This window comes from Frankliniella occidentalis, unplaced genomic scaffold (genome assembly GCF_000697945.3).
Source record: "Frankliniella occidentalis isolate FOCC.00 unplaced genomic scaffold, Focc_3.1 Scaffold197, whole genome shotgun sequence".
Taxonomy (NCBI): domain Eukaryota; kingdom Metazoa; phylum Arthropoda; class Insecta; order Thysanoptera; family Thripidae; genus Frankliniella; species Frankliniella occidentalis.
Window position 1 is genome coordinate 93,166 of NW_026267323.1, and position 13,994 is coordinate 107,159.

The window sequence follows — 13,994 nt, forward strand, 5'->3', positions numbered from 1 at the left end:
GTAGACGATATATTTTTGTTTTCAAACTGTCAGAAAAGTGAGAAGGAGGTGAAAGAAAAATTGTTATCTACTTTTGAATGTAGAGATTTGGGAGATCTGAAGCATTTTCTTGGCGTAACTGTAAGCAGGTGCATGGAAACAGTTGAAATGGGGTTGTCTAATCTCAATATTTATATAAAATTTTAAAGCAGTATGAGGTTGAAGAAATTAGCAAGGCGAGGCCCCAATGATAAATGGAATGTATTTGAAGAGAAATGATGGAACTAAAGCAGCTGTTCCTCATCAAAAACCTCATAGAATCTCTTATGTATGTGTGCATGGACCAGGCCGGAGATAACTCAAGCTGTAAATTATTCAAGTCAATTCAACAATAGTTTTGGAGAAGAGCACAGGAGTTCACTCTTGAAAATATTGTAATATCTCAATAGCACTAAAACGTATGGAATTTGTTTCTCTTTTGAAAAAAAATGTTATACCGAAAATTATGGTCTTGAGGGCTATTGTGATGATGACTGGGGAAATGACAAGGTTGATAGAAAGTCATACTCAGGATATCTGTTTTTCTTGGGACAGGGTCCAGTGTCCTGGCGGTCCAAGAAACAGGACTGTGTTGCAAAATCCAGCACGGAGGGAGAGTATGTATCTCTGAATAAGGCAGCGGATGAGCCACTGTACTTCAGAAATCTAATGGGAGAAATAACTAGAGAAAGGTGGCCTGTATTTATAAGTTGTGATAATGAGGGAGCTATATTTTTAAAATGGATTTTGAGTTTCGACCTTACTAGTTGGACTTTAAAATATTCAAGCACACTGCAATGCAAATTTTGTATACAGACGAAAGGAAACATGCATGCAGTGCGGTGCTGTTGACGACCTCAACCTCAAATGAGGAGGGTCACCACACGGTTTCGCGTTTGGCCGTTCGGGTCGGGGTGGTCGTTCGCGAGTTGTCCTAGTGCCCTGCCTGGTGCGAGATTCGCTGCTAAGGGTGATAGGTTGGCAGCATTGCATGGTAGCCGCCACGCCTACTTTTAAATGGGATTTGGAAGTCAGAAGTAGGGGAGGGTGGGGCAGTGTGTACAGTCACCTCGCGATAAGTGTCCGACGGCGGGACCGGCGCCAGACACATATCGAAGGGAGCTAAACGTTTAACACCCGTTGGGATCGTCTGGCTCGGAGCCTCGCGAGTCTGAGGAGCTCATTGTTCGGTGCGTCGCTGGGGACCCGCCCGATCCGTATATGCCCCGCCGACGCTCGATATAAGTTTCCGCGTGCTACTGCACGTTTTCAGGTAAGCCACGGCAAGCAAGGTGCTCGACGGCATTGCCGGCGCGCCTGGCCCGGGAAGATCCCAGACTCCGGTCCAGCAATGGTCGAGCCAGGGCTCCACGCACTTGATGACCCGTCAATCACACCGGCTTAGGGGAGTGGCGAGTGAACTTACAACATTTCTGAGCCGAGGGCCCGGACCTAAAACGGGCACTTATCGAGCGGACACTTATCGCGAGGTGACTGCAACAGAGGCAGTGTGTGTGTGACAGGGGCATTGTGTAACAGACATCCGTATTTCGAATATGGCACGTACGGAACCAACTGTGAATGTTTATAGTATGTGTTCTGAATGACTAAGGTCGTTTGCAATCGAGAACGCCTTGGCAAGGGAGTTGTGACGGCGGTGAGACGACGGCCAAGTCGGGCTCACCCGAGTTTTGGGCAATTTTCATCATATTACGGCATAATCTTTTTCGTTAAAGTCGTTGGGTTTCAAAATAAAAACGAACTAATGATTTTCTATCGAAATAGACACCTCAGCAACCTCGAGGGTTCGCGGTCTACGAGGCCACATAACAGAATGTGTACCGTGGGGCAGTGTGTAACCTGAACGTCTCGAGTAGTATGTAATGAGACGAATCGTCTCATTTGCTTATCAATGATGTGCCTGTGCCCTAACAGTCCCACTGAGGCAGAACTTTTTGTTTATTGTTCAAGTTCAGAAAATATATCCAAAATAAGTCCTAATTTGATGTTTTCAATTTAAAACTTGTAAAATTTTAAGAAAATTAGTGTGGATACAGAGTTCACGAAACGCAAGCGTGATTTTTCACACCAGGCGTGATTTTTCACGCTTCGTAAGCTTCACACAGCCAATCAGGAACCGACTTTCATTACGCCTGGCGTGAAAATCACGCCTAGCGCGAAAATCACGCCCGCATTTTGGGAACTCTGCATCCAAACTTACATTTGAACAATATAATAAGTTGACAAGAACTGTTGTTGTGTCAGCAGCTAATATACTTGAGCAAGGGGAAGCTGTTTATCCCTTTCTAGCTGTCTCCAGAGCTCAATCCTAGATGTGTTTCACACTGCCCTGGGGCGGGGCAGTGCGTAACAAATGCAGACCTTTGTTCAACAAGCTGTAGGGCATACGGGTATGCGCTTAGTAAAACAGCCGAGCAACTTTCATGTTTAGTAACTGGCTAATCTATTCCTTATCGCCCGATTTACCCAATTTTTTTTTTTCATTGTTTGACTTTTATAGCCAAATTCCAAAATCTGTTACACACTGCCCCACCCTCCCTTACAGACTTCGCTTTTAATACCTATCGTCGACTGGTGCTGACCGGTCGCGTTCGAAACGATTTTGCACGGCGGCGACTTGCTTTTATTCAAACGCGACCACTGAAAGCAGGGAGTAAAGATGCCGGGCTCATATAATTTTTGGATAGGGTTGTACAAAGCAACAGGTGATCGTTGCTACTGGTCAAATTTTCCCGCGGAAATTTGTGATTGACTAAAATTTCCCTGGCTCGACTCGGCTTGCTGCTCAGCTCGTCATTACCATGGAAACTTGTGGTAGTAAAATGCTTTTCACGTTAACAAGCAGGCCCGCCCTTCCGCCAAACGAAGTTGCCAGCTTCGCTTCGCTGCGCCGGCAACTCCGTTCGGCAGGGGCCGGGCCTGCTTGGCCTGCCGGCGGCGATGGTCGGGCGGTCGGGCCTGCGGCCCGACCATTTCTGTCACGCGATTTGCTGTAGAAAATAATCAAATGATGTAACGGGCCTTCTGCCCGTAAACCCCGTCGTCCTTAAAATTTGCTCCGTAGACACGAGAAAGGGATGTAACGGTGAAACACCGCGACTACAACCCACCCTTCTGCTTAGAAAACGTTTTTTGGGCTTGGGGGAGGGAGTTTCTTACCTCTTTTGCGGTTCTGGGCCTTCTTTTACATTTAATTGTTCACTACAGCAATTTTTAACTTGTTTTCGTCAAACAAGACCCTGTAGCGCCTAAACGGTGAGAGATAGAGCAAAATGGACGAAATTTTCGCCCAAAGGGCTCTAATTTGACGAGTTACCCCTTAGGAGCTCATAAAAAAATATTTTTTTCTGACTTTTTTGACCTTCCCCGTTTTCTTTGATACCCCCTTTCAGCCCCTTAGGGTTGGTTGCTAGGATTTGCCGTAGGCGTTTCGTTTTCTAGGAGTGAACCTTAAGATACACTGAAAATTTGAAGTCTCTAGCACATCTCCATCTAGTGGAACAGACAGACAGACAGACACACAGACAGACACACAGACACGAGGTCGTTTGCATAAGCCCGCTGGATAGCTTTTTCAAAGCAGAAGGGTGGGCTAAAAATTGTACACACTCCGACAACGCTACTTATTTTCATGTTCACTGTAAAAAGCTTGCAAAGAACTATTCTTTGCATTGCAAAGAATTTTCAAGCGTTGTAAAAGGCTTTGCATTACGAACTAAATCCTTCGCATTGCGAACTACTAGTTCTTTGCACCTTATGAAGAAAATCGTTCGTAACGCTGCAAAGAATTAGTTCGTAACCTTGCAAACCACTTCTTCGCAACTTACGAAGAAATTAGTTTGCAATGCAAGGAAATTAGTTTGCACTGCAAACTTCCTTACAACGCTTAAAAATTCTTTGCAAGAATTTTGCAGTGTTTCATTTGTAAAAATAGATATAAATGGAAAGTACCGAGGGGGCCACCACTTCGATTGAGTATGTACACAGGATTACGTGATTACAGGGATTACACGTGAATTTTGAGAGATTACAAGTGAATTTTGTTGAATTTTAGGCTCTAAAACCATTAAATTTGGACAATGAGGTAAAATTTAGTGATAATGTTTTAAAATTTGGTCAAGGATTACACGGAATAGATAAGGATTACGTAGGGATTACACCCTCATCTCTGTACACAGGATTACACAAGTGGTGGCCCCCTCGGAAAGTACCATTGTTGTCTGTCAAAATTTACAGAAAACAATCTCCGTTGTCTTCCACGATGTGGTAAAATCGCATTTTTTTCATACGCACATTTTCTATTCGCATCCGATACCCCCCTGCGAGAAAGTCTTGGCCGAGCGACCGCTGCTGAACCAGGCTTGACCGCGAGCTACGGCTCTTAAGACAGCTTGGTCGGCGGGAGGAAAATTCAGTGGTCTATGATAGGTAGATCGGCAAACGAATGCTTCACCTATCGTTTGCCGTTTTCAGAAAATTTATGTTCTTAGACCACAATTTTTCCTAGCGCTTCAAACGTGCACGTGTTTCGCCCTTTAAAAATGCAACGGAGTCTTCCTTAGCAGCCTCCGGCCGACCAAGCCGTGTTCAGTAGGTAGTCGTCGCTTGGCCAAGCCTTTTTCAGGAGCGGTGGCTCAGCCGAGCCTTTCTCGCAGGAAGGTTTCGAATATGTTAAAAGAAGAAAGAAGATTCTGATAAGCGATCCGTTGAACTACAAAATATTATGACACTTTCCTCTTTGAACAGGACAAGCTGAATTCTTCAGTTCATCGGAGCCGCTTAGTGCTTTGGCGGGTCTACCCGCTTTACGCAGCCACCGTGAATGTGGTCGTCTTGCTTTCCATGCTACTCGAGGCCAGCCCCAACTTCGACTTATGGCTTTACCACCGCTCAACTGTGAGATCGGCAAAAAGAAGCGCATTGTTTTTTCGTAAAGGCCTCAGAGGCTGTCCTTCCCGCATGAAAAATATAATAGCTAAATGACACTTTAAGGCGGAGGGGCGCCACAAGCCAACACGTTGTACACTTTCCCGCGCCCAACTCGCGCCCGACTAGCGTCACCAGACTCGCGTCATCAGACTCGTCAGACTCGCGTCCTCAAAATTTCGTCGTCAAATTCGCGGTGTTTTGCAAAAACTTGCGCTAAATTTGCGAAAAATAGCAAAAATCTCTGCAAAAAAATGAAGGGGGGACCTTTTGTCCTCAGACTCAGACAACGAAACATAAAGATAACTTGATCCAGGAAGCGGAAGAAGGGATTAACTGACATAACCCAAACTGAGATTTTTAGTGGCCGTTAATCTACAGAAAAACTGGCACATTTTTCGAAAAAAACTGTTTGCCTACGTGCCATAGATCCTGAGATATGACAGAATGAAAAATGAGTCAAGTAGACCTATCCCTTCTCACCTCTAGGTTTTACTTGCATAAGGAGACAAATCGAATTGACCCCTTATGAATGATATAGCATTTAGAGATATTTGAAAGATGAGATATCTCGTTTTGTAAGAAATTAAATCTCTTGCCTCAAAACTCAACTAATTTTTTGGAAGTAACTCGACTTATCTCCCTTTACTCAATTTTTTTACGTCGATATCGAATATTCTACCCTCGCCATTTTATCAAGCAGACTTCATAGAAAAAGAATGAAAAATAAAGGTTTAGAACTTTTATGAATTTGTAGCGTAAAACAGTTTTTGGTGTTTCCTGAAAACTTGTGGTTTAGAACTTTTATGAATTTGTAGCGTAAAACAGTTTTTGGTGTTTCCTGAAAACTTGTGATTTTGCAGTTATCCCCTTCTTTCCGCTTCCTGGACCAATTGCTCTAAAACTACATTGTTCCATGAGTTAAAGTTGAGATTAATTAAGGGGGGATCCTAGTGGAACGGGCCTAAAATAGGGGTGTTTTCGGGAATTTTTTAAAAAGAAACTTTTGCTCCGTCCGCTATACCCCTTTTATTGTGTAACAACAACAACAAAAAACAAAAACAAAAAAAAAGAAAACACTCGGAAAGTGTTTCCAATACCCCTCGTGGTCTGCAGATACAGCACGCCGAAGATGGCGCTACGCGCCTGCGGTGGCGTGGTGTTACACTTATCCCGTGTCCTTCCGTTTGTGGCCCATGTAAGAGGAAGGAGATGAGATAAGGTCTGCAAGTTTCAGGGTATCTAAGGGGTCACGCCTGGACAACGAAACGCCTGGTGCAAATCCTGTCAACTACCCCTAAGGGGGTGCAAGGGTAGACCGTCCCACGCTTGCAAATTTTTTTGAGCACACTGGATTACTGTACTGGGCAGATTATGATTCTTTGTCGAAAAATAAAGTTTACGTGTCTGAGGGTTTTTGAATTTTCGATAAATTGGTGGGTGCGCAACGCAAAATTTTTAAAAACATTATTTGTGGGACCTGTGTCTTTTTTTTCAATTTTTTTAATCCAATTTTTGAGCTAGAATGCTCTTCTTCGAACTCAATCTGTCTTTTTATGATACAAAACAAACCCCGAAAATCCCAGGTCGCTAGCTGAATAGGAACGGATGTGAAAAAGAAGAAACCCACTGACTTATCTGCTTCCGTGCACTATGAGAAATTATCATGGTACTGTAGTTTGTTCTGATCCTAACCTTTTAAATATGGAGGGGAGCTCGAAACCGATCTGACAGTTTCTCATACCTGAAAGACCGCGGAGGCACGTGAGTCAGAAAAGTCAGTGAGTTTGTTCTTTTCATACTTCCGTTTTAGATGGCCTGGAACACCCCATGGCGGACAGACAAACACACAGCTAGACAGACGCGAAACTTTTTGATCATCACTGGAGTAATAGGCTTCGCTAATCGCTCAGCCAATAGACCCCATTCAGTCTCGGCTCCGGGAGAAGAAAACAGGAATCCCGACCGGAACCAGTACCTTTATCCTGCCATTTCTTCGCGAGAAAACTTGCAAACCCGACATGAAAAATATCACAAACATTGTGGATTGTGCTTCTACCTTCCAAAGCCATGTAAACGTTAAAATAGCGTTATTTTTCGTAACTGGTTCCGGTCGGGATTCCTGTCTTCTTCTCTTTTAGCCGAGACCAAATAGGGTCTATTAAGAAATCATTTTTTTTTTGCACTAAGGTCGTGGCCAGTTTAAATACCCCCACATAACATTTGTGGCGAAGGGCGTCACTTTCATGTGAAATCTTGACTATTACCCTATTTGAACAATGATACCTTCTTAGCGACCTATAATAATTAACGAGACAAAGAGTACAATTCACTTTGATTTCAGGTACTTTGGCTAATGAAGTGGCTTTTGGGAGTGATGAGCCTGTCATGCTGCTTTGTCGTCGTGTTTACCGTGATGTTTGTGGAGCTGGCCATCCACACGTCTGCAGCTGCGCTACTCGAACAAGTGGGCCACCGCTTTAGTCAGAAGCAAGTAAGTTTTTAGTACTGCACCGACTGCAATGTTAGAAAAATCCACGGAAAAAACACAGAAATGGTCAACTTTTTCCCCAGGACGGTTGTCCAAAGCTGTACCACAGATACGGTACGGAGTGAAAGGCACAGAAAACCACAGACCTTATGTTATACATGATCCGTTCTATTCCGTAAACTTGCTACAGAATTTGAACAAATATTTCCTGTAGCTTTGCCATTTTTCTCCAAACAGAGTATTGTCAAATTAGAAGAATAGCAGACTGAGGATACTTTAGTACCCACTGTAAGTCAAAAATTTTATGTCTTTGGCACTTTAGCAAAGGACTGCAGCGCGCGGGAGATACGTCCAAATTACAATGTGTCAGGGTGGGACACCCCTGACAGCACTAGTGTTTTATACGAGTTGGCGACCGCTCGTGATCAGCGAGCAGCTTAACATCAAAATGAAGAATGCCATCTCCTCCTAGTACGTCTTTGTGCACTCATTTTCACCGAAGTTGCGTCGAAAACCCACTTTAAAAACTACTCTAGCGACCAAACTGTGAAAGATAGAGTCAAACAGATGAAATTTTCGCCAAATGAGTTCTACTTTCACGAGTTACCCCATAAGAGACCATAAAATAAATATTTTATTCCTACTTTTTAGAACAACCCCCATTTCTTTGTTACCCCCTTTCAACCTCTTAGTAGTGAGGTGCAGTTGCCAGGATCTGCAGCAAGCGTTTCGTTGTCCAGGAGTGACCTCGCAGATACCCTGAAATTTGTACACTGTTAAAAAAAATCCTGGGATTTCACGGAGGAACAGTCGTGAAAAGTATTGCCAAAGTCCTTTGGGATTTCCCAAAGAACTTTGTAGATTTCACGTGTCGAGTTTAGCTTCGTAACATGTAGACGAATGAAAACTTTCACCTTTAACATCTGTTTTAGTACACAAAAAACTAAGAACGGAGTCCTCTGGGAATTTCTTATAGTGGTAGAAAGTGAATCTTCGGGAATTCCCAAGAAATTTTTAACAGTGAGACCTCTAGCTCATCTTCTTCCTCTTACACACACGACGGACAGAGAGACCGACGCGGTTGCCTGAAGCTGGTCCCACAATAGCTCCGGTCAGTTCAGTTCAGTACACGTCACTTCTGCCGCGGTATTTACGCAGGGGGATGGGTAGGGTTAATTCTTTTTTAGTCGTCTGATTTTATTTTTGATGTTATTTTTGAAGAAAATTGGCGTTGGCGCGGCGGCGTAGCCAGCCAATATTGCTGTCGTCACTGAAAATGTCCAACGCCAATTTTCTTCAAAAATAACATCAAAAATAAAATCAGACGACTGAAAAAGTATTAAATCTACCCATCCCCCTGCGTACATACCGCGGCAGAAGTGACGTGTACTGAACTGAAGTGAACTGACCGGAGCTGACGGGAGCTAATGTGGGACCAGCTTCAGCCAGCTCTCATTCTCATTTAAGAGCAGAAGGGAGGGCTAAAAAACATTAATAATTGAGATAGCACCGTCTAAATATCGTACCGAACTTGCAATGACACCGTGCATAATCTGGGCGCCACCAGACAACGATTTTCTGGCAGGGATTACATCTGAAGTTGGGAAATCGAAACGGCCAATAGAGAGACCACAATGTTGATCACCAGCTATGCGCGACTTGCGTGCCTAGAAAGAAGCTAGGACACGGGTCAGGTGAGACCCTTTAGACACTGCTAAAAATTCTGTACCCAGAAACAGAATTCAGACAGATCTTACCGCACTTCCATTCCACGGTCAAAATCTGTTCGTCTGGTATTTGACGGATGAAGACTTTACATTGCTCGAAAAGGACTTTCCTCCTGATTAAAGTACGGTGCAAATTACAGAATTACACTGTTTTCAAAATTACCAGCCCATTCTGTAGTTGTTTACTGTTGTAATTTGTAACAGTGGACCCTTCTTCTGAACTGCCTGCCTGTCCTCTACAGGGACGTAAGTGTAGTGTAGTGACAGCCTATGTCATGTTCGAGGGCACGAAGCAGCATTTCGACTGTTTTTATTTATCGGGCATCGGCGGTGCACCTTACTAAGACTAAACCGTGCAAAACGCTAGGCAAGCGCTGACGCGATCGCGGTGAACAATCTAATAACTCGAAAAACGCCTCTCAGCTTGGCCAAACAGTAGAGAGGCGTGTCAGATGGTGGTCTAACCGGGTCTAACTACCGACATCGCCCTATTTGAAACATATGCATCGGAGCGTTGGCGCTACCTGACTTTCTTAATGGTTTTGGTGCGGGCACGATAAAGCTCTAATGTCCACAAAGAAATAACATCGAAAAACACAAAGCTCATGAGTCACCATGTAGAGGACTCGGTTGTGGCATCGTATTATCCACGGCAGTAGAGAAGTAGGGTCCATAGGGTCTCACCTGACCCGTTCCGTTTGTCGTTTCTAGGCGCCCCAGTCGCGCACAGTAGGTCATCAACATGAAGGTCTCTGTTGATAACAACGATTACCCAGCGCAGAGCTAGCGCGCGCTTTCTGCTAGTCCTGGTCTCGCACAGGGTGTCTCCAGCCCCATGGAACACCAGCCGCCAGCTCTGCGTACCTCTGACAGGAGGGCCACTACCCGCACCTGGTGGGCTCAAGAATTTTACTTTTTTACTGATTTCGGCGTCTTAACTTGCAGGGAAAATATGAGACTGTTCGCTCAGTTCGTATACACGTCATGCTCTTAGCAGCTTGTCAGCAAGCAAATGCCATGTTTGGCCTCCTTCTACCCCTGTACCTACTGGGCAGCTACGCCGTTTCCGTGCTTAGCACTGTTTCCGTCGTGCGTGGTGGAGTCACGTCTGACATGTACGGAATGGTTTGCACATCTTACATTTTCGCCTTCTTCGGGCCCATGTGCTTTGCTGGGGAGCGCATTCAAGACGCGGCCCTCGGTTTGTCGACGAGGGTGTACGAAGTAAGGAACGAACTTTTCTCTCTTGATAGATTCTGAGCCAAACCAACGACCGCCTGTGTGGCACTCCAGGCCAATATTCAATTTTTTTAGTCTAAAATATAAACTGCTGGTTTTCAACGGACCCGTTTCTACCACACGGTCCGCGTGCGGAGGGCCACAGCGTCAGGTCGCCGTGTCACGGCTACACGAAAAAAATACCTCAGCTACTCTAGCTGAATGTTAGCTGGCCAGACACTAGCTAAGTTTTAAGCTGTTGAAGCTAATTTTTTTCTGTAGTAGTCAAATATTAGCTGCAGGAACTAATGCTTCCGGATAACAGCTTACCCTGCATGATCCTGTTTGAATGACGCAATTAGTTCTCTGAGCTAATGCGTGGCTACCGCAGAAAATGTTAAGCTGTGAGAGCTGAAAAGTTAATTAGCGCCTGGTTAGCCGACATATTAGCTATCACAGCTAATCAATAGCTTGTGAAACTTAGATTTTTTTCCCGTGGAAGCTCAAGGTGTTGAGGTTGAGGCGCAGGTGTTCCACAAAGATAGCTTTTCTCGGACGCCGAGTTGTCCTGGCTGCTTTACATACGAGTGTGGATTGAATAGAGAAAGTGCTTTTGTACAAATAGGCAAGTAGTCGGGCGGGCAGAACTGCACAGTAGTGCCGACTATGTTTAATGGGCGCCAGGCGGATAATAATAGGTTTACGATAAATAATAATTAATGACAAGGAAATCAGCAAAAGTATCTAAAGAATAGTATGGTTATCCGCCGCCGTCACTAATGCATGGATTTCAAATGGATAAGATTTAAAAGCTTATGCTTAAGGGGGCAGACCTGTGAATTAAAGGGTTTAGGAAAATCGGCACCCTACACGCCGCATTGATTTAGGATTAAAGGTGTATGAAGAGCATAGATGGACGCTAGTTTTGCCGTTGGCGTGCCGTGCGCGCATTTTTCAGGAATATGCCCGTCCTCGCCTACAACTGGATTTTCAGTTTCAACGAAATCGGAGATTTCCACCTGAAAAGTTAACTTCATCGGACAGGTCTCAAATTTGGCACAGTTTCAGATCGAGGCCTGAGCAGCTTTCCTATAAAGTCCATTCAAGCAAGCTTATGCGAGGGGTACACCACTCTTAAAAGTAGGTGTACGCGATTAAAAAAGTCAAGAAAAAAGTCAAGATAAAGTCAAAAAGTCATTTGAAAAGTCAAAAAAAGTCAAATAAAGTCAAAAAAAGTCAATGAAAGTCAACAAAAAGTCAACATGCGAGTGCAATATCTGCCTGTAAGAGGCCAAAAAGCTACGGAACTGTGATTGTATCAGAAAGTCCTAGATCACTGTCTTTTAAAGAGGGAGAGGGGTGGGTGGTGGGTGAAGTGAGAAAAATAAAATAATCGGAATTCATGGGATTTCTTCACCAAAAAACGTAAATACTGAAAATACCTTGCTTTTCTTACTTAGGGGGTGTACTCTGATGACGAATTTTCTTCTTATTCGATTCATGCTACAAATAGTACCAAAAAGTCTTGGAAAAACCTTATTACTAGCCCAAAAATCACAACTCTCCCTTATTTTAAAAATATAGCAGCGAAAAAATCATAAAAGTCAAATAAATTTGATCAAAAAGTCAAAAAAAAAAGTCAAATAAAAGTACAAAAATAGTCAAAAAAAGTCAAAAAGTCACGGCCCAAAAAAATCGACTAAAAGTAGGTGTACGCCCAGAATCGGAGTGATGTACCCCTCGAGCTTATGTCAACTTTTTGAAACACCGCAACCGTGGAGACATTCTAGAGACAGCGCGCAGCAGAAATCAGTGGAAACGCCACAGCGCGCCGCTGGACCCACTCGAACCAAGCGCTTCTCGCTTCAAAAAATGTTTCGGCATTCCCTCGAGGGAGACTCCTTTTCGAGACTTAATCGATACACCTACGAGACACCGCCGGCGACTCGAATATATCCCTACGATGTCTCCTACGCAGCTTTACGTCTACGTTGACTACAATTTTCTGTTCAGAATGTCTCGTAGCAATTTTCATTACGTCTTCAATCTTTCTATACGATGTCTTGACCTGAGACATTCTAGATCTCATTTTTCTGTACGGGGCGGCATGGCCCACAGGAGGACCAACGTCCAAAATAGCTGCAAAAGTAGAGAGGCTTGTTCGCAAGCCGTTGACAATCTACTTCCCTTCTGGGCTCTCGGGGGCATCCCAACCGTGTCAAAACAGCAAGCTATAGCATAACTCGACAAGATAAACAGTGAATGATTGATACTGAAACGCTCTAAGTCTAACCCTACAAATCAGGCAAGGGATCAGTTTGTGGCCAAGCTCGACAAGCTCTTTGATTTTTGCCCTAAAGACGAGTCCAAAATTTAGTTGCAAGAGGACCCAGAGTTTTACCGTTCCAAGAAAAATGACAGGAAATCCACCATGACTCTCATGGATGGCAAGTGGGAAGTGGGTGAAAGTGAGAATCGGCGAAGTCATGAAACAACTGTTTTAATAGAAGCGCTTCAAAGCAGGGAGTGGCAGCTTCAAAGAATCTGGCGGAGGTAAGTCAATAGTTCAAAAGATTGTCACTGAGTGCGTGTTCCTTTCAGATACAAATTTTCGATTCTCTTTTCATAGCAAACCGAAGCAAACCGTCAATGCTACTCCGATCACTGCCGCCCGAGGGGTGATGTGATGTGTTTGTGATGTGATGCGATTTTGATGTGTACACATGACTCCCGAAATACTTGATTCCTAATGTTTCCCGTACTATTCTGGTTCTAATAGATTCCGGGGCTCTACAGGAGTCCTTCCTCTTCGAGATCTTGTCCTGAGCGGGCAGGTGCGAGCCCACGCGATTCTGAGCGGTCCAGCCACCCGGCTGCCCGCAGCACGTTTTGGGCTTCTCTGGGCGCAATTTTTTTCGAATTTCAACACCCGCTTTGCGACATAAGGAACAAGAAAGATCAAATAATTTTTTTAAGGCAATAAAAATCCATTGATTTTTGTTGATGATTTTCACAGGTCTGCCCCCTGAATGCACTTTTAATCCCAAATTGATGCGGCGTGTAGTTTTGATGAAGTGACTATGCTCCCAAACCCTTCTATTCACTGGTCTGCTCCTTAAAAGTTATAACTCGTAACTTTTACTGTAGTGCTTTGGTAATAAGATACGACTTGCGCAACTTTTTTCTACAGCATGCACGATTAATATTGTTTTTTTTATGACAACTTTATGTTTTAATGTGACATGTGTTTTCATTCGTTGACTAACATGTCTTTGGGTTAAGATAAGTTACGAGGCCCAGGTGCTTGATAAGTCCGTGAAGTATTCGCCATGGTTTTTTTATTATATATATGTAAGGGCCCGTGGCCGGAGGAGGACGTCTGCACTCGTCGTACCCGGCTTCAGATAATGGTTTGCTGTGCACGGCCAGCGAGGTTTATGGTGCCGGGCATGCCAGTCATGAATCTGCCAACGTGTCGCCAGGGGGTCCGCAGCTGGTTCCAATTTATACAAGTCCTGATCAACATTCAATCAAGGAAATAGATTCTTGCAATAAATGTTGAGTTAAAGCTTGGTATGAACTCGTATATTTTG

The 13,994-nt window shown here is 44.1% G+C and overlaps 1 protein-coding gene across 4 annotated transcripts in view; it reads left to right on the forward strand.

Annotated features, from left to right (window-relative positions):
* LOC127750489 (uncharacterized) overlaps positions 1–13,994 on the forward strand; it is a 38,756-nt gene extending 24,762 nt beyond the window's left edge. The window contains exons 4-7 of one of the 4 annotated variants that reach the window (XM_052272275.1): positions 4,786–4,935; positions 7,310–7,459; positions 10,129–10,407; positions 13,758–13,991. In XM_052272275.1, coding sequence (XP_052128235.1) covers positions 4,786–4,935; positions 7,310–7,459; positions 10,129–10,407; positions 13,758–13,943 — 765 coding nt within the window. In that variant the 3' untranslated portion in view covers positions 13,944–13,991. Of the gene's footprint in view, positions 1–4,785; positions 4,936–7,309; positions 7,460–10,128; positions 10,408–13,757 lie in introns of all 4 variants that reach the window. The other 3 variants (XM_052272278.1, XM_052272277.1, XM_052272276.1) reach the window with 3 other exon arrangements.